General features: G+C 47.9%; 1 protein-coding gene across 1 annotated transcript in view; it reads right to left on the bottom strand.

Moving 5' to 3' along the window:
- snd1 (staphylococcal nuclease and tudor domain containing 1) overlaps positions 1 to 21,150 on the bottom strand; it is a 159,730-nt gene that overhangs the window by 41,384 nt on the left and 97,196 nt on the right. The window contains exon 17 of the mRNA XM_083692103.1: positions 12,564 to 12,752. Within this exon, the coding sequence (XP_083548229.1) occupies positions 12,564 to 12,752 (189 nt within the window). The remainder of the gene's footprint in view (positions 1 to 12,563; positions 12,753 to 21,150) is intronic.

The raw sequence follows: 21,150 nt of genomic DNA, 5'->3' as shown, positions 1-21,150 counted from the left end.
TCTCCCCCTCACTCTCTCTCTCTCCCCCTCTCCCCCTCACTCTCTCTCTCTCTCTCTCTCTCTCCCCCTCACTCTCTCTCTGACAGACAGGAAGGCCCAGTCAGCTGACCTGCCACCTCCAATTGAACCGTGCGCGCACACACACACACACCCTAATCTAGACTTGACACCCCTTACACCCCTCTACTCCTCCGTCCCTCCACCCCTCTCTTTGCCAAAGACCAGGTGGCAGAAGGGCACATGGAAAAAAAGGGCAATTTATTCTTCCGTTAAGGAAAGGAGTTTTTCTGATCTCATCGCTCCAGCTCCTATGCTCCCTCCACAGCCAACTTTAACCCGGTGTGCGTGCGTGCGTGTGTGTGTAGAAGCCACAGATTTACGGGCGGATATGAAGGCGAACAGGGGGGGGGGGGCAAGCAGAGGGGTCGCCAGGGGTCGAGGCGCCGACACTGATGGCTTTGGAGAAGGCTTGAGAGGGGCCGTGATTGATGCTCTGAGGGTGGTCTTAACTTAACGGCTGGCCACAACTCTAGAGGGGACAGACTATCACGGGGGCCCCTCACCCGCCTTCACATGTATAGAGACACATGGAGCTACAGGACGCGTAGGGAGAGGAAAGAAAGCCCACAACTATGTGAAGACCGGAGTGGTACAAAACAGAGACCGACTGTTTGAGAGAGAAAGAGCGAGAGAAAGAGAAGGAGAAAGAGAGAGCGAGACAGAGACAGAGAGAGAGAGAGAAGAGAGAAGAGAGCGCAAATACATTTAAAAGTGGAATTGGCTGAAGCTCTAAGAATAGCCTACTTTCTACAGTGGAGGCCTCTCTGTGAGCAGGTAATAAAGAGAATTGATGAGCCGTTGGCTCCAGTGTTAGGCTTCAGTCCCCACCACCCTATAGGCCGGATCACCCAGCTTAAAGATGTCTGGAACGGACTCGCTCTCTGGAGGGGGGGGGGGGGGGGGGGGATCTCAGCATCACTCATCTCAAACTTCTGCAGTAAGCAAAGACGACCTAAAAATGTCATTGGTGTGTATGTGTGTGTGTGTGTGTGTGTGTGTGTGAGTGACAGGTGGCTGCATTCACAAAAGTACACAAGACGCCACATTCATTCAAATGCCAATGTGGTGTGTGAGTGGGTGAGTGTGTGTGTGTCATTCTACAACAGCATACCGGAATACTCCCACTGTGACATTGTGTTGCACAGGGCGACAGAGAACCTGACCTCACACTGCCTCTGTCCCCACGGGACTGACGAGTCGCCCGAGCCCGGATCCGAGGTTTCAAAGGCAACTAGCGCCTGTCAGAGTCCGTTTACATGACAAGGCAGCCATTTTGGGGCAAAGTCACATAAGGTCCCAAATCTCCAGGACCGGGGCTCATTAAAACAGGAACTAATTAAAAAGTCGGGTTGATACGTTCACAAAAGCAGTGGGAGCATTTAAATGGTGCCCTCAAGAAACAAATATTTAGCATTTCATTAAGTGGAGAACTGAAGAGAGGGATAGGGGGAGAGTGTCCTACTGCCGATTCGTATTAGAAGAGAGTTAAGTGTCGCCGTGAGAGGCCTTCAAAAATGTCAAAGTGTGTGTGTGTGTGTGCGCGCGCGTGTGTGCGCGTTTGTATTGCCCATGCTTAACTTAATTACAGGCGGGCGATTAGAGGAGACACCTGAAGCGAGGAGAGTGTGGAGGTTTTCACGGCCTTGGCTCTGCACTCCCAAACAGCCTAAATGTCAACATTCCGCAAGGAAAATGTCACCCGTGGCTCTCGTGAGATGGGACACATCGTCACATTAAGCAACGCGCGTTACACGTTCAAACCTTAATGGAATGTTGCCAATGCATCATCCCCACCCAGGGATGAGTACAACATTGACCTTGCAGGGGAGAGGAGATATCAGACGTTTGTGGAACATGGCAGGAATGTTGTGATAATGTTGTGCCGGTAATGGTTGAAAGTGGCACTTCACTAAAAGTGCTGCAAGTTGTCAGGCAATTTGAAAGGACAAAACAAGCACACCAATGGGAATAGGCGGTAAACAAGTGTATTTAAATGCGTCACACTGAAAGATGTATGAAATAATTACTAATTATAATTAATTGATTCATTCTCTGATAGTTATCCTATTTAAAAAAGGACGGTTTTAACGACCCATTTGTTTAAAGCTTCAAAATCTGAGTTTAAAAAGAGAGAAGGGAGAGAGATTACTGCCAGAGTCATCCGACTGGAGGTAAGAATCAGGAACTACCAGTCCCGCCAAATCAACTGGAAAACGTTCTCCTTACGGCATCCCAGGAGGGACAAATCGCAACTGCCAACATACGTCCGTCCATCACCCTCGCATCAACTTGGATGAGGGGTAAGGCAGGAGAACGGGGTGGTGGTGGGGGGGGGGGGGGGGAGGGATAAAAAAAATAGAGAAGAGTGAGGGAGAGCAAAGAAGGAGGGAAGCCCCCCCCGAGAGCAGACAGGCAGGCAGGCAGCGAGGGTTTGTGTTCTCTTTGCAGCTTGCGTACCCAAGCATGTGTTAATCAACAGTAATGCAATTCACAATGTCATATCTCATTATGCTTCCTGCCACAGTGCCCTCGTCCCCCCCGTCCCCCCCCCCCCAATACTCTATCTCCCTCCCCCATGCCCTCACCCCCTATCCCGGGAGCACAACTGGGGTGGGAGACGGGGAGGCGAGTTGTGTGCGTTCTTTCTGCACGGGCGGACCAAGGGCAGCCGCAAACCTGCCCCTGAGGACCTCTGCTAAGAGCCCGCAGGAATCCCGCGGATGACTGGAGAAGGGCCAGTGACAAGCCAAGGACAGAGACACACACGCACACGGACGCACGCACGCACGCACGCACGGAGGACAGACGGGGTTCGCCACAATACGGCTGCAGTGCGTTGCAATGTGTATACGGTTTGTGCTCCACTGCACTCCAGTGTCCGTCAATGTGCAGACAGAGTTACAGAATGTACAGCAGTGTATCTGTATGCGTGTTTTCATGTTTTCTGTACGTCCCTGTGGCTCGGAGTTTGTGCAGCCATACACGTCACCCTGTGTGTTGATTAATATTCAACCGCAAGTGTGTTTGTGTGTGCAAGTGAATATTTCCTGCATGCCCATGGGTTTGCGTGTGTGTGCGCATCTCTTAATGTTCCCATACGTTGGACTTTTTCTTTCCTGTTTCTGTGTTTGTGAGCATTTTCTGGTGAGTAGGCTTGTTTATCATTCGGTGTGTACTTTTGAGTGTGTGTTTGTTTACAGTAGCTTGTGTGTGTTGGATTTTCCCTTCCTGTATTGTGAACGTGCGTGTGTGTGTGTGTGTGTGTGTGTGTGTGTTCTCAGAGTGGTGCTGACAGAGTGCTGAAGTTGCAGCCTGGGACTGGGCAAAGGAGAGAAGAAAGGAGGAGAGAGGAGAGAGGAGAGTGGGACGTGTAAATAACACACACATCACTAGGCACACTGATCTCCCCTCCGCCTTTTCTTTCCTGCGCCGCGGGGAACCAGGGCCAAGCCTGTAGCCTGCAGGGGAGCGCCGGGTCTCTAGGGGGAGCAAAGTGTGTGTGTGTGTGTGTGTGTGTGTGTGAGGGAGAATTGTGTTTGTTCATGCGCTCATAATGTGTGTTCATGAGTTCTGTTGTATGCATTCACGATATGTGTGCATGTGTGTGTGTGTAGGTTCATGTGTGTAAACCAGACCCCCCTTCCTCCCTGTGTGTGTGTGTGTGTGTGTGTGTGTGAGAGAGAGAGAGAGAGAGTGGCGCAGGGAGAATCAGATTATGTAATCTGTTAGCCCTATGAAATGGCCTCCGTCAGCTCTTAGCCTTTGTGTGGTGGAGATACATTTTTTTGCACACGGTGCTGAGACAGAGAAAAGAGAGGGCAGGGGCACTCAGTCAGCGCACACGCACACACACACACACACACACACACACACACAGGGGCAAGCAAACATGTGCGTGCACATACACACACAGGCAGATAAAAGGAACACACAGTCCTCCCCATCACTCAAACAGCTATGGGTCTCCTATGGGTCGCATCTCCCATTGTGTGCCCCAATCAAGGCTCTGGAGACAACCATTTACCCTCAGCATGATCCCTCTGTCACACACACACACACACACACACACACACACACACGTTCCGCTGATACATGGCTCTGACACTTGCTGTTGTGTTTGCCCATGATTACCAAAACAAGAAGTGGATCTCCTGGGCCCACACGTCTCACAATAGGGCCATCTATTGTACAAGATTACTGTAGCCATAGCATCGTTCCCATGGGTAGCATAGCATAGCATGTAGCTTTGTAGCACCAGAGTCAATGTGGGACTGGGTAAGCCGGGCTAACACCTAAGGGGCTAAAACGCATTCAATTAACTCTGTATCAGAGCCGTTATCCAAACACCCTTCAACAAAAACAAAGACATATGGTGGGGCTGAGACAGGGCTATGTTATGTATTCAGGACGTGTCATATCTTCCCATGTGTAGGCGTCAGTCATAGTGCTAATGAACAGCCTGCTTAGTAGAAAAAATAAAATAAAACAGTAGCATTAATCAATACTGCAACTAGTGTCTTGCTGAAGGCTAGTGTTAGCCTAGGAGATGCTAAGTGACAACTTGGGGCGAGTCTGACGGTGCTGGAGGAGTACCTTTCGCCTACTCCTCTGCCTGCTGTTTTCGTTTCCGTGACTCTACTTGGGTGGGAGAGGGCCACCATGCCGAGCCAAAAGAGCTACACCTTTGGGTCATGTCATGGAGGGTTCCATGAGAAGTACAATTCTTGCAGCCAGCCTTGAAGAAAAACAACCAAGTACACACACACACACACACAACCTAGGGGAAACACTGTTACTCGGCACTGCAATGCCCCCCCCCCCCCCCCCCCCCAGAATCAGCACTCTGCCCATAGCCCTGAATTATTCACTCTAGACAGGAAGCGCAGAGGATGTTCGGCTACCCTCGTACATTCATACTTCAGTTTATGTTTTTCCGCTCGCTGAGAAAAAAAACAAACAAACAAACAAACAAACAAAAAAACGGTGGCGGCATATCTACGCTTATTAATTTAAGAGGAGGGGTTAGAGCAGAGTTACCGCTATAGGAAAGTAAAGAGCTTTCTCCTGTTTGTTCAAAAGTTCACGCGCTATGACGGATTGTTTTGATACGACTCCAAGAAGCACTCTGCGCTATGCAAACAAGCTGCCTGAGCGGGGACCTGAGAAACGATGCGAGGGGATGTATTAGACCATTTGGAGTAATACTGTTCCAGCATCATATCTCCCATTCTAATCCAGCACAGACAGCCTCGAACTGGCACACTTGAATTCACAAACAGAACTAAATCCAAACGCTGAGCTGAATCCTGAAAGCTTAAAAAACTGTTCAGAGCCGCTGTTTTGGGTTAATTAGAAATGAGAGTTGTTAGTGGAGATAGAAGGTGCTGCGGGGGTTTGTCTACTACTTTTGAGTGGCCATGTGTAAGAAAATGTAAATTGTATCCCTTAAATTAGCAACAGAGGAATCAGCGGCATAATTGGATAAGTGATGTGCCTGGATAAAGAGAGAACCGATATACAATGCTTGTGCCCGAGGACCTCATTGACCATGTAAAGAATTGGCGTGACGTTTCATCTAAGCCGAGCCACCGGCGCTGCTTTTCCCCGGCCGGCCGTCATGGTCTCTCAGTGTGCTGGACAGGTATCTCTGTCTTAATTGGATAAGTCTTTCTCTGATTCGCCACATCGCCGCCGTTGTTCCTGTCTGACACCGTCTGGCCTGCATTTGTTAAATTAAAAGGCTACAATGAGAGTGATGAGAAGGGGAGATGACCAGAATATATATTTATATATACACACACACACACTCACCGGCCACTTTATTAGGTACACCTGTTCAACTGCTTGTTAACGCAAATATCTAAATCAGCCAATCACATGTCAGCAACTCAATGCATTTAGGCATGTAGACATGGTCAAGACGACCTGCTGAAGTTCAAACCAAGCATCAGAATGGGGAAGAAAGGTGATTTAAGTGACTTTGAACGTGGCATAGTTGTTGGTGCCAGACGGGCTGGTCTGAGTATTTCAGAAACTGCTGATCTACTGGGATTTTCACGCACAACCATCTCTAGGGTTTATAGAGAATGGTCCGAAAAAGAGAAAATATCCAGTGAGCGGCAGTTCTCTAGGCGAAAATGCCTTGTTGATGCCAGAGGTCAGAGGAGAATGGCCAGACTGATTTGAGATGATAGAAAGGCAACAGTAACTCAAAGGTTGGAATGGTGTGGGGATTATTTTCTTGGCACAGTTTGGGCCCCTTAGTACCAACTGAGCATTGTTTAAACGCCACAACCTACCTGAGTATTGTTGCTGACTTCCAGCAGGATATATACATATATATATACATAAATAAACAATCACCCGCTGCCCCAGTGCTATTAGTCTCAATCTTTCACACTACCTAATGCAATTTGAGATGAAAAAAAGAATAATAGTAATGATTGCAATGCGTGTCCACATAGGCGTCGACAACGCTCCCGGTAAAGAGCCCAGGATTGCAATTAAATGGCCAAACTTAAGAAGTAATAATTTGCTGAAAGCGAGAGCGGGATTTTGTTAAAAGGGGCTAACCCGGAGAAAGAGCATCTGATATTTTCTGCAGATTGGCAGTTGAATTCCCTTATTATTTCACTTCAACAACTCTCAATGGGGTGGTTTAATAATAATCCCTGCACACGCTACAGCATCACCATGGTGATTGCCATGGGTTCTCTCTCTGAGGGAGAGAAAAAATAGACTGAACAACATTGAAGACATTTAAAACACGCATGCTTACATTTTTGGACTAGCCTCGTGCTTAGTTTAACCGGTTACCCCTTTATAACCCAACATAAGCTTGTTAGCGTCAAACATGGTTAAAATAATAATTTCTCTCTCATGGATTGCCGGTCCTTGCATCCATAGTTTATATATTCCAGTGGTTACATTTCTCCAGCCCTTTCAGTCAGCTGTCTACCACAAAAAGTGGTGGCGAGATTGCTTTGTTGAATCTAAAATTAATTGCCCCTTTAAGGCTGCAAGTCCAGTAATAATAGACCAGAGCCTGTATATTTCATGAAAATACATCAAGGTTCCTTGTGTGTGATTGTATGTTGTCTATTCACAGCAGCTTTGGAATTAACACACATTGACAAAAGAAATGCAGAGTGTACACATGCATGTCATCTGGAATACTTCAGACTTTTTCCTGACGTTCGCTTCTTCTTGATTCAATGCAAACCGTTGCACACAATGAGACGTCGGATGATGAAATGGGTAGAGATAGCCTTTTTCCATATTGAATGCAGCAAACGAAAATAACGTAACGCTATTGCCGGCTAATCCAGAGGATTGAATACAGTAAACTGAGGTACGCTTCCAAAGCCTGTCCTCGGGGAGGAAACACAGGCCTATTAGCTTCACTAAAACCCCAATTATCTTGATTCATTCTCAGCTTGTTTAGCCAGGTGTGTAATGTGCTGACTGTGGGGAAGACGGTGCAGATAGGGCGATGGGGAGATCTCCAAAGCCATGGGACCCTTTTTTGCCAACCCTTCTAAAAATAAGCCATCGACATTCCAGAGAGAGAGAGGGAGGATTTTTGATTACGTCGGAATGTTTTGGTTTGGGAGGCAAGCCGCTTGACCCTTTTGTGTGAGTCAGTGTTGGTTGAGGCGAGAGGGGATGAAATTGCCGTGCACTGACAAAACTCAGACATGCTTACAGTGCTTGTCAGCCAATCATGGGAAAATGTAAGCGCTGATTTCCTTCACATTACAGAAATGCTCTGGCCAATCGTTCCGTGTGTACAGTATTTCACACCTAGGCCTTCGGGCGGTAGGACAGTGAAGTCAGTCCCTGGCAACTTTTTGGATTCCTCCCCCAAAAAGTGCTGAAACGGGATTATGCACTTCAAATCAGCGTCCGTCAAGGACACGTTTGGACTTCAATGTCGAAGCCCAGATTAAAGTTACTTAAAGTGCTCAGACGAGTGCGTTGACGGACGGATACGCGACTAAGCCAAGACAGCAGTGGGGCCAGCTTTCACTCCCGCGGGATTCCGCTGTTCTCAAAAGGTCATGAGTGATGCAGGTGCCTGACTCACTCACTCTGAAAGGCATTCACACAGAGCGATACAGCCCCCTTCCGCCTCCCAAAAGAAAGGAAGCTCAGGGTGCTAAGGGCATGACTTAGGGCATTTGTGAAGCATTAATCCTTTTAATAAGAGGGATTCGGAGATGATTAGGGAGAGAGAGAGAGAGGGAGAGAGAGAGAGACCATGGTGAAGACTGAGGAAAGATGAGAGAATAGGGGATGGGGGGGGGGGGGTTTCTGTAGAGAGCAGAAAGACGGGAACGTTGGGATGATGACGGATCATATGACCAAGGTCTTCCACGGGGGTCGCCCTGTCCTCCCTCTTTCTCACACTCACTCCCCCCCCCCCCCCCCTCTCTCCCTCCCTCCCTGAGGACCATCAGAGCAAGTTAATCTCCTTCAAGGCTTGGTAATTACAGCAGAAAACCCCCAGCTCAACAGAAACCGCACTCTGGCTAATATCACGGACCAATTCTAGATTTACTTCTTCATAATTAGGCCGCTCCAATTATCTGCGCATTGCTTTCGTTTGCCTGTATGAGGCCTGTTTGCCGAGGCGTGCCGAGGTAGAGGCCTCCCTTTCAGTAACACTGACGCCACTGAAATTGCCTGGCAACAACAGAGAGGGGACTGAAAAACCACTGAATTGTACGGCAACAAAAAAAAGAGCCCTTGGTATATAGCTTGAGCTGATTTATTTTCCCTCGCTCTCTCCATTTCCAACAGTCCTTCTTGTGTTGGTGTGAGTTTTCTTTGAATTGTCCCTTGAGGTGCCCCCCCCCCCCCTACCTTAAGACCACCCCTTTTTCTCTCTCCTTCTTTGGGAAGTTATGGGGGGGAAAAGGCACAATAAAAACAGCTGTTCCATTCCACTTAGAAATGTTTCTCTCAGCATGTGAATAGTGGGACAGGAGCACATACATAAATGCAATGGCACTTATACCACAGAAAAGCCAGCATGTTTCAAGTGAACTTGTTTCCAGAGACGCTTCGTAAGCAGGAATCCAGTTCTTACACACACCACCCCCCAGTCCCAGGTCACAAGAATGCTTTCACAAAACAAAACAAAAATGGGCATCGGAATAAAAAGGACTGGCATATTGTTAAAACTACATCTACAACAAAATCTAAAAGACAGAGGCTTAATTAAGGTGGCAACAACCCAAGAGGGACATGATTTGCCTGATACTCCTGACAAGGAGTAACCACTGTCTCTTTTGGAGCAACCATGCAACATAATGATGCTCAGAAAGAGCTTTCAAAACTTGAAGAAAAGCTGCAAATCATCGCTAATATTTCTGAAATTATGCTATAGCCTAGCCTTTGTCTACCCACTAGCACAGCCAGGACACCACCAGGCAACCTAATCAGTTTTTATTTGTTTTTTATTGACCTAGTAAATACACTAGCCAGCAAGCTAGTGTAAATTTGTCACACAAACTTTAACCCACAGCTCGCAGCAATTGCCTCCCACGGAGCAGAAACATGTTGTTTTTTCAATATCTCTGTATAGACAGTTAACATGAGTGTCAGATTTGGGTTTTCTTCACACCGTGGGGCTCAATTACAAGTCAATCATCATTGATTGAGTCAAAGACCGAGTAAACAAAAAAACTGAGACCGATACTCAAAATATCTTTACCTCTACATTCAGCTCCCCTACCTTCAACACAGTGCCTGAGAGGAACAAACGGACATTGGTATCGACACCATACAGGAAATGAAAAAAGTCTTCTCGACAGTTACTGGCAGAGCTGAGCGAGGATTGTGGGAAAATTTCAAAATAAGTCATATTTTTTGTGTGCATTATATGATATAGCTATTTGTCAAGTCCTGTGTATAGCATTTTTAACTAATAATATTCTGATATTAAAGGCGACTTACATAAATAGGGCTAAAAATGTAACGTAACCATTATGGTACAATAACAATACCATAGCAGCTAACATACTAGTAAGCTGTGTGACAAACATATACTGTCTGTAGTTACTTAGCATACATGTCCGGGAAAGATCTTTTGTTTACATCTCTGTTGTGTGGGTGACTGAAATACATTTTTTACATTTTTCTACTCAGTGCCCTACATAGTTCCCTGGGAAGATTCACGCTGTGCAGTGTGTAGGGAATCAGGATTATCCCTATGGATTGGAACACAGCCTTTTTCCAAGCACACTGCGGCTAATCAGTAGGGCGCCCACAGCCAAATGCCGCGGGTAAATTCCTACCCTGCTGCCCAAAGTGTGAGACTGGGCCATACAAAGTCATACCACTGCCCAAAAGCTTACCCAGACTTGCAACAGCCAGGGAACAGTGCTAAGCATGGTGCATACCGCATCTTGAACTTCCTGTTCAACTGGATACTTTTCTGAACAGGGAAAAGGTGAACCTTCTCTTGGGAAACAGTTTCAGACATCAATTTAGGAGATGCTGATGTACATGCAAGTAAATAAGCTGAGTCAAATGAAGACAAAAAACATATTTTGAAAGCATTAATTTAGACTGTAATTACTTACTCCCATTGGTGTAATCACGCAAAAACTCATATTATTAAGGGAAAGTCACTCGAGCTAAGCAGTTTCAGTTTGGGAATGAAGCTCAATTGCAAAAGCAGCAGGCCTCAACCCTGCTACCCCAAACCCTGTACCCCCCCCCCCCAAAACACTTTAATGAGGACAGTCTGTGGACCCTCTGAGTCCACTTCATTACAGCAAACCCCTCTGTTGTCTGGACGCCTGACACAGCAACAGCAATCTCTCCTCCATCCACAGCCAAGGGGGCAATACAAGAGAGGGGGTGAGAGAGAGAGGATGCACGTAGCCTCGCTACACGGAAACCGAAGGCCGGCCCAACACTTAAAAAAAAAAAAAAAAAAAGAAAAAAGAAAAGCAGAGCTTTCAGCTTTTCTCCAGCAGGTCCCGAAGGGTTAATTATATCTGCAAGCCCCACCTCATCCACCCCGAAGATGCACATCAACACACACACTCCTTGCACACACAACTTCCTTGTCACACACACACACAAAGTGAATAAAGCCGCAGTCGCTCATGGAAACCCAACTTCAAACACAATCACTGTTAGCCTTGGCCCTTTCAGGCCCTTCAGAGACAGAGAGACAGAGACAGAGAGAGAGAGAGAGAGAGAACGATTGAAATACAGATGGATAGAGGTTAAGAATCATGGTCACACTCCTCCACCCTGCCCTCCTCCAGGTCAGGTCAGAACCGGCATCAGGTAGTCAATCTGGCACAACTTGGAGAGAAGGTGCAAGGCTGAGACGGGGTCAACGCTGGGGATCAAACCGCTTGTGTCTGAGAAGTGATCGCAGGAACTGCCTCACTGCGGTTAGATTTGGCGATGGGGGTGGCGTAGTGGCACATCAGCCCGATAAGATTTACTTTGTAAGCTAGCCCCGGGTTCACTCTTCAGATGTGCGCTCTTAGCCATTTCAGACAAAGAGAGAGAGAGAGAGAGAGAGAGAGAGAGAGAGCTGTGATGGATTCAGAAGGAGGACAGAGAACACAGCGTGGCTCTGGCAGTAGATCATCCTGATATGAAGCGGTGCTGCCGTAGCTCCCAGGGTGTAAGGGTAGCAGTGGAGAGAGAGAGAGAGAGAGAGAGAGAGAGAGAGAGGGGGAGAGAGAGAGAGAGAGAGAGAGAGGGGGAGAGAAGAGGATAGAGGACGGCCCGACAGCTGGCCGGGACTGCATTCATCTGGCAGGGCGACTGTTGGACCCATAATGAAAATGGAGGGAGAGATTGGGATCACTGAAAGAGAGGCCTCCATCCATCAAAGGCTCGGGAGAAGCAAGGGAGCTTCAATGATAACGGTGAATATGTTCGCATTTCTCCCCCCATAAAGGTGCACGATAGCCTCACCTCTGCACATCGCCTTGGCTTTCGCAGTGTTTTGGCGAGACGGTATCTGTACATTTCGGGTGAATTTATGTAAAAATGACGACAGGGTGACTTTACAGATTCTCTGTGCAAGGGCGAGATCTCTCAGCAGAAATGCAAATTCTAGGGCCCCATGCATAGTAAACTAGCTCCTCTTCTCTGCAGCTGCATCCATAGTGCACCTGCTTGCGCCCGTGCTGAGACCTGGCGCACCTACTTACAGACTCAAACACTCCGCTGAGATTATGACCTTATTGCTCTTCTGCCAGACGGCTTCTGCGCGCCGCAGAGCAAGTTCTTGTTGTTGTTGTCGTCGTCATGGAGACTGAACGATGCAAATGTTAACAGGCTCACCTTCTTTTCGAGGTTGCGAGTTCTAGCTATCGTGCTACCCGAGCTCCTCCCTCTCCTGGACGGCCTCCTCTACAGGTGGCAGGGTGTGGTAGTAGTGGTCACAGGGTTTGGGTGATGCTAACTAGTGTCATTGTGCGTAAAGATATTAGCAAAGGCGCAGCAAATGCTAGGTGGCTAACCTTCTCTTTCCTCTGCCGGGAGGCCTCCTCGCCGGAGAGCAGGGTCTTGTAGTAGGAGCTGCGCTCGGCCGTGAAGTGGACCTTGGAGAGGGCGTTCTCCACCAGCGCCACGGACAGGTTCAACCCCTCGATGTGCAGCCAGCCGATGAAGTTCCCAGCCTTGTCCATGCTCTCCACCTCCACTTCCACCTGCAATGGAAAAAGAGGAGCAAGCGAGGGAGGGAGGGAGGGAGGAAGGGAGGGAGGGGGAATGAGGGGGAGAGACAGAGAGAGAGAAATGAGACACGGTTAATGTACTGTATCGAGGATTAGGTTTGAGATTCCATTAGAGAGAGGGGGTGCTGTGATGCAGGAGACTCTCTCCTGTCCCTAAATAGACAGATCATTGGAGCCCCCTGAGCTCTCTATCGATCGGCGGCTCTCACACACACACACAGACACACAGACAGACACACACACACACACACACAGACACACGCCTGCCACATCCCGCTGGCGTGGCTCTCCCCGTCAGCGGCCTCCCACTCTTGGTCACTGCCGCTCTCATCTTTCGCGCACAATTACACCCAGTAGAGAGATTCAGCCGCAGCTAACTTTAGTCTGACATTCTCAATTAAACTCTGCGACTTGTGTACCCACTGATGTATTCACTGATTGATTACGTTTGTCACTGAGCCGTGGGGCCTATTTTTTTTTTTTTTATTCTTCCATAATGCGGTGATCTAAAAGGACAGGAAACGACTGAGGGTATACATTCTATTTATTCTTCCATTATGTATGTGAACAGAAGAAGTCAGAGGCTCTGCAACTCGAGAGTAGGAGTTATGATATACCCCCTTCGCATCCCAGAATATGGAGTCAGTCAATCTTTGAGGTGTCCCGGTTCAGAATGAAACAGATCCGAGAGGCTGTGTGTTTAAACAACCAATTCGGTGTACATTTTTTCCTTTTAATTTTCCGCGACCGCCAACGACAATCAAGAGGGGCCTCTGAAGCGGTTTGCAACTCAGTATTGAGACTCACTCAAGACTTTGTTAAGACTTCCAATATCTTCATAGCATATTTTCCCCCACGCTTTCAAATCTTTCGCAATTAGTTGAGCCAAATTGCATTCCCCTGCGGACACAATGAGGCCGCAGAAACAGCTTACCCTGCTAACAAAGTGCTGGTATTTAACAACATTAGCCTTAATAGACAATAACTAAAATCTGCCTATTCAGACTAATTATCTATTCATTACGGTTCTTTCATAAGGAGGAGGAAAAATCAATATGGCGGATTTTTCCTCTGACAGAGTAGGAGTGAGGGCAGGTGCAGTGAAGAGACACTCGAGAAGTCAAACGATTAAGACACTGGCTGCTTAGCCCCTTAGCCCCATGGGAAATCTGAGGGGAATTACTTTGCTAGCTGCTCTGCCTTGTTTCCATTCAAAGTAAAACGCTTTTTTAATGAGAGCATAATCTGCACTTTGATTAAACATAATAATGACAACCTCTGTGTGTAACAGGGGCAAACACACGTACTGTATTTTCACTTTTCCCCACCTGGGTCTGGTGTGTGTGTGGGGGCGGGGGGGGGGGGGGGGGGGTCAATACAAGCTAATGCTTATCATGCCACATGGGGGGTTTAGAGAGTTTAGATTCATTTGAGCAAGTTTGTGTGGATGGGGCTGTGCATTGTGTCTCACCCTGTGTGTTATGAGCACAGTGATAAGTGGCATACTGGGATCTTTCCACCCACTATTGACAGAAAATACAGGCTTAACCTTTTTAACCCTAACCCTCTCACTTGTTCTGCTTCAGTTCCCACACACTCACTAAGGTGTATTTCTATGCCATTGTTCTGTACTCAAAATGGTAGCAAGAGGGCAGCGGCCTGGTAAGAGACACGTAGAGCCACATTCCCTCTCATATCGTATCTGCCGATCCTCCCTCCTCTCTCTCCCTCATCCCCCCTTTCTCTCTAAGTGCCCTCAGAGTTATATAACAAGGCTATTAGAGTCACACTGCCCCTCCCAGCACCCAAATGACAAACATGGAAAGTGAGAGGAAAAGGGGCTGGTAAGCAAACTAAAGCAGGCCTGAGCTGCACTGAACCTAGCATGCTTGGAACTGTGGTTAGCTTGTATCAAGTCTCAACTGAACTGCAGTTAAGCTAAGAGCAAGCTTGACCTATCCGGAGCTAGCGACCGTAAGCAGCCTGACTGAATTCAAACGAAGCCAAGCAGCACACCTTCACAGAACCGTAGCTAGCGAGGAGCAAGCTTCAACTGAACTAGTTAGCCAGAAGTAAACAAAACGAGCTGAGCTGCACCTAGTTAGCAGCAGGACTTAACTGAACACTTGCTAGCTAACAGTAGGCCCGCACTGAACTGGTGCTAAGTAGCGGGATGCACTGAACTGCAGTGAGTCTCATCACACAGGGCCGAGGTTTACCGTCCCCCCCACTCCTCCCTGCCCTCTCAAATGACATGCCAAGAAATATCAGCTCCCAACGCGCCATTTCACCCAGAGTACGAGGGGATGTGGACAGACGATAAGACTAAAAAGAACAGGTGTGACTTTCATACTAATCAGAGCAATAGAGAGAATATTTGTAGCCTACAATGTGTGTTTGCACCAGGCTACATTTATCAGGAACTTCCAATTCAATTGTCTACTAGGGGAAGGGGAATTCACTTGTGTCATTATACTGATTTGTTTGCAATTACGTATGTATTCAATTTAAATGTGCTAAAGCAGCAGCAATAATACCATAAATGGCAATACAATTCCACAGAGCTATTCAGTAGCACAAACTGAAGGGATAAGGAGATGAATTATAGAAGCCAATAGGGAACTTGATTATGGTTCTATGGGGCTACAATTCTCTCTCTCTACACCCCCCCCCCCCTTTCACACACACACACACACACACACAGGATATTCCTACCCGCTGTATTGATGGCATGTGTTAAGTCAGGCTTTCCCCAGTGACAGCTTATTGCTTCTCTAATACTAATTTACAATCTCAAAACGCTTTTCTAATCATTCGCCGGGCATTTCAATCTGCGCTGCTGAGAGATATCGTGGGTTGAGGCGTATTATTTTTTCTCCCGCCCCCAACTGTAATTGACTTGGGGACGTAAACCTCTCCGGCGCCCACTTAGCAAAGGCACAAACGTCTTGAGCGTTAAAAGCTGGCGCAAAAAATGGGACAACACAGAGAGATCCATCATGTGCTCATGAGAACTGGAGTGTGATGTGACAATCACTCAGAAGAGGAGAATGGGTGGGAGAGGGAGGCTGGAGAACATGCTACGCTACGTACGGAACGGTGATGGAACGGACGAGAGAACGCACGCACGTATGTAAACGTACACACACACACGTTGCTTTCACTGCAGGACAAATGAGTCTGAGTCTCCCTTCCAGACCACTTATTGTGAATAATTTCATTTGCTACATACGGGAGGGAGGCCTAATGGATAGGAAATGTGCCAGCTACTTGACAACGGCACATTTTCCAAATCTAATGTTGGCGGAGCTGTAGTAATGATAACAAAAGGGTCTACTGAGCCACATCAATAAAATACTGGGGCTAGGCGGAATCACATGCCATGATGGACAAACAGAGGGCAGCAACACACACACACACACACACACTCATGCCAAACACCACAACACCTCTCAAACAACCCCCTCCGACCCGCAAACGCACACACAGCAGCTAACGCCGCACCCGCATCTCAAATAACCCCATCTGCCGTGGAAACACACACACACACACCAGCAACACATACTCCAGCCTGACACCACAACACATTTCAATTAACCCCCCCCCCCAATACACACACACACACACACACACCTCATTATCTCCAGCATCGCATTCCCCTGGCCTGCTGCAGCTCAAAACGTGGTAATTTTGTCTCCTCTCATCTGCAGGAACAAGTCACCTCTCTTGCCTGCAATTACCCTCAAGTGGGGCTGCTGCTGCTGCAGCATCCTGGTGCAGTGTGTTTATAGGGTCACTCAGGGGCCCCTGGTCCAGGTGATAATGTGGCTCAGTGATTACCGGTGGGCTTCTTTCCGCCCGCTCCATCCCCGGAACAGACGCAAACGCAGCAAGCCAACACCTGCCTGGGGTAGGGCAGCCCAAGTAGCCTCTCCCTCTCTCTCTCGCTCGCTCGCTCGCAGTTTGAGGTAACAGACACAATTCACACCCCCGGAGCTTGAGAGCTTGATCTGAGAGCTGCTGATCACGGGGGGGGGGGGGGGGGGGGCGGCGCAAACACTTTAGTTTCCCCATCCAAAGTAAATACGCTCAGTCTCAATAGTGGCCGGAGGGGGAGGGGGAGGGGGGGAACTGCTTTGAGCCGAGCCCAGATGGTTCCCAGCGGAGGCCTCCTCCGAGCCAAGATGGCTCCCGCCGGAACACAAATGGGGCTCCTGTAATCTCATAAACGCTGGGATTGTCAAGGCGGTGTATGAAAAAAAAAAAAAACGACTAAAACAACACACATGCATGCACACAAAAAAGGGTCGCGAGGCGAGTGTTTAAGACTACAAAAACAACAAACCCTTTTGGGTCTATCGATGTGGAACCTGGCTGAAAGGCCCAACACCAACCGCCGTAGACCCGGATTCACTTAGCCGTTTCAAAGAGGGGATTAGTCGGCTGAGATGTCACGATACAGCCTCTTCGCCGGGGACCCCGGGGGTACGCAATTAAATCCCAACGCTTGGTAAGCCCCGCAACAGCTCAGGCACCATATAACATGTGGTCCTGTGTGACTCCGTTAGCAGAGCCTGGCGATACCAGAGCATAGGGTTGTGAGTTCACTGGAGACCAAAAAAAAACACATTACGCTCACTGTACTGGATGTAATCTCTTTGAATTAATACAGCACACATCACTAAGGCGGCAGCAATATGAGTGTCAGGGACACGGTGCGTCACGTATGCTTCAGGTAGGAACCTCGATGACCAGATGACATATGATATCAATGACCCTATAGAGAATATACGGCTCAACGCAACCTCAACCTCTTTCCAAGTCAGAAGCTCCCCTAGATGCATGGTACACAGACCAGGGGAGGCTGGTGGAGGGCTCATTGGAATAAATGGAATGGAATGAGGAATGGGATCACAACACACATTTCTGCCTCCACCGGCCTCCCCTGATCCAGACTTGAAGGCTATACAGGGATGATGCAGCACCCGGAGACCCACAGATACACTCCGTCCTGGTGTCTTCAATCACGGTGGGACTCTCTCAGACACACACACACTTTAAATCTGCCTTTCTTTTACGGCACTGTCCAATTACCGGACCGGAGTTTCGCCGTATAAACGTAGGGCTTGCATAACTCAAAACGCCCAGCCGTGGTCGTAAAGATCGAGGTGGGGAACCGTTTGGTGCTGGCGAATGCTGCTTTACTCCTCCCAGCACTTAGGTTTTGATACTGATACGAACACTATGACTAATAATAATAATAATAATAATAATAACAACAATAATAACAACAACTACTTCAATTTATAAAGTGCTTTTCATGGCAGAAATAATCTCAAAGCGCTTGTTGACACTGATGTCACGCGATGGGGGGGAGAGGTGTGTGTGTGTGTGTTTGTGTGCGTGTTCAGCACTGTTCTCTAATTTGCAGATGTAAGCATGGCTTTCCGATTGAATAACTAGCAGATGGACAGGCAGGCAGAGAGAGGTTGGCAAGTCTTCATTCATTTTCATTTATAAAAATAAAAAATAAAAAAAAAAAACAGCCTCTTTTATGAGTAACATCCCTGCCACTGTGTGGGTATAATATCACAACATTGAAAGAGACTGAAAGCACAGAGGTTTCTTTTGTTTCATCAACAGCAAAGGAAGCTTGTCAAGAGATTCAGTTGAACATCAATTGATGTGGGACTGTGTTTGCATGTGTGTGTGTGTGTGTGTGTGTGTGTGTGAGAGAGAGAGAGAACATTGCCGGATGACGCAAAGTCAGATAAATGCGTAAATGAGCCGGCCTGGCGTGTGGCAGTGAGTGAGCAGGATATCCCCTGAGGGCTGGAGTGTGTCTGTGCGTGCGTGTCCGAGAAGTGGGAGGGTGAGGGTAAACCACATCAGTCATTGTCCTTCACCCCCTCCCCTCCTCCTTAGATATCCCTCTTTCAGCCTCATCCCCCTCTCTCTCCGCTGTCAAATGAGAGACCACAGTCACTCCCACCTACAGCCCTCTGCTCATCCAGTGGAATTAGCTATTTATCAAACTGAGCCCTCAAGAAGATTGAAGGAGGGATGGAGCCCTGTGTGTGTGTGTGTGTGTGTGTGTGTGTGTGTTGGGGGTTGTGTGTGTGTGTTGCGGGCAGGGGATTAACATGCTCAGAGCAATGATTGATCTTAAGCAATGATCTGAGAGGAAAACGAGGAAGGTTGACAGAGAGCAAGAGAGAGAGAGTGAGAGAGAGAGAGAGAGAGGGAGAGGCAGCGAGAGAGAGAGAGAGAGAGAGAGAGGGAGCGAGAGAGAGAGGCAGCGAGAGAGAGAGAGGGAGCGAGAGTGAGAGAGAGAGAGAGAGGCAGCGAGAGAGAGAGAGAGAGAGAGAGAGAGAGAGGGAGCGAGGGAGAGAGAGAGAGAGGGAGAGAGATTGAGAGGGAGAGGCAGCGAGAGAGAGAGAGAGAGAGGGAGCGAGAGAGAGAGGCAGCGAGAGAGAGAGAGGGAGCGAGGGAGAGAGAGAGAGTGAGAGAGAGAGAGGGACGCGAGCGAGAGAGAGAGAGAGACACTAAAAAGAAGCTTGTGCTCTCCCACTCCAAACAGTCCCTCAAAAAATAATAACTGACATATTTGATCATCCAACCGTGTTTCATGATAAAAAAAGAAATCACCAGTGAAGAAAATCAATCAATCAAAAATGTGCGTTTTTAAGGAAACATGAAGTGCCAGTCACGTGTCGTGATCTATGAAAAAGAACCTCACATTGACAGTTCAGGATTGCTGATTCAGGTGTTCGCCGGGCCGTGAAGAAGCCGATCGAACAGCATAACAGCCCCATCCAGCAGAATCCATCATCTCTCAATAGTCCCCTCTCTGACTTACGGATCGCTTTCTTTTAAGTGGAGATACAGTAAAGTTGCAATAAATGATACATTTTCCCAGCGCCACACCCCCCCCTCTCACATCCTGACATCTGGAGGCTCGCATCACATTTGAACCGCGAATCGATATCTCACAGTCTGTTGAGCTCGCGGGGGGAAAAAATAAATCAAAAGAAACAAATAAGTAAAAAGGAAATAAATAAATGAATAGAAGAAACGTCAATGATGATAAGGAGATATAAATAAATGAAGAACGGTGACCTGGAAATAAATACATTATTTAACGGAATATTTTTATGACAGATTGTGCGATGACAGCTATATTTTTTTGGAAAGGGAAATTGCCTCTGCCCTGCAGCTAGGTGTGTGTGTGTGTGTGCATGTGTGTGTATGTATACGCTGTTGGTGCGTTGGGTGACAGCACTGCTGAGGGCGACAGTGAGAACACTGTGATCCAAAGGGGGGGGGGCTGACATCTGAACGCGCGTGTGGGTGAGTGTGTTCGGTAATCACTGCTTATGAAGGGGAATGGGGGGGGGGGGGGGGGGGGGGGGGGGGGAATAAAAAAAGATGACGAGTGAAATTCACTGGGGTGGTTCGCGTGGGCGCTTTAGGAAGCGGATACTGCCGTCATTGGGTTGTATCACACACACACACACCCTTATAACCATGTGTACACAGTGGTAAATTACACCTTGAACATGGCCTTTAATGAAGCAAATGAATTGAACATAATAACACAGCAGTATCAGGGGGGCGGGGCAGTAGCAACACCTACCATTACAGCCTAGGGGCCTCCAATGAGAGAGAAAATTGCAGTCCACTTAATATTCGTTTTTACATGCATCAATGACAGGGTTAATGTTCTCTGGAATGACTAAGGCAAGGAGTCTTTCCTGCCCAAGTGCCTTGACCAGGTAGAAACTAGAGGCCCTGCTTATAGGCTTATGCTACAGTACAACTTTGGACCAGAAGCTGTTTCCTGGTCTGGGAACATGGTCAGGAAAAACATCAGGCCTGAGGACTAACACCTCTTCCGACAACCACCACTTAAGCGCCCAAAAGTGTTATCCCCCAGCTTGTGCTCAATCGAAACAGGTTTGTGGTTTTAGGGTCAATTCATACCTACAGATCACCTTAAAAAGAAAATAAAAAGAAATAATCAGTTATCGATCCCCTAATGGCATGGATCTGCTTGGGATGTAAATGCTGTGTTAATGAGCCTGTGTTAGTGACGAGCACTGAGGAGAAAAACCAGCAAAAATAAAACTAAATAACATGAAAAACAACTAACAACAAAAGCAAATATTTTTCTCCCTCCATATCAATGGGACAACAAAGGCAGCTGTGGCCACTGTCGAATGACCCAGCCACATCATAAGCCCTTCAGAGAGAGAGAGAGGGCGGGTGGGGAGCCAGTGTTCCAGACCATTTCCCGCTCCCTCTGTACTAAGCCGCGGGGCCTCGGGCTATTGAGTTTTCCCTGGGTGAACCAGTGGCCGCTTGGCTCGGG

This window comes from Argentina silus (genome assembly GCF_951799395.1).
Source record: "Argentina silus genome assembly, chromosome: 20".
In the NCBI taxonomy this organism is placed as follows: domain Eukaryota; kingdom Metazoa; phylum Chordata; class Actinopteri; order Argentiniformes; family Argentinidae; genus Argentina; species Argentina silus.
The sequence above is the reverse complement of the archived record's forward strand: the minus strand, read 5'-3'. Positions and strand labels throughout refer to the sequence as shown.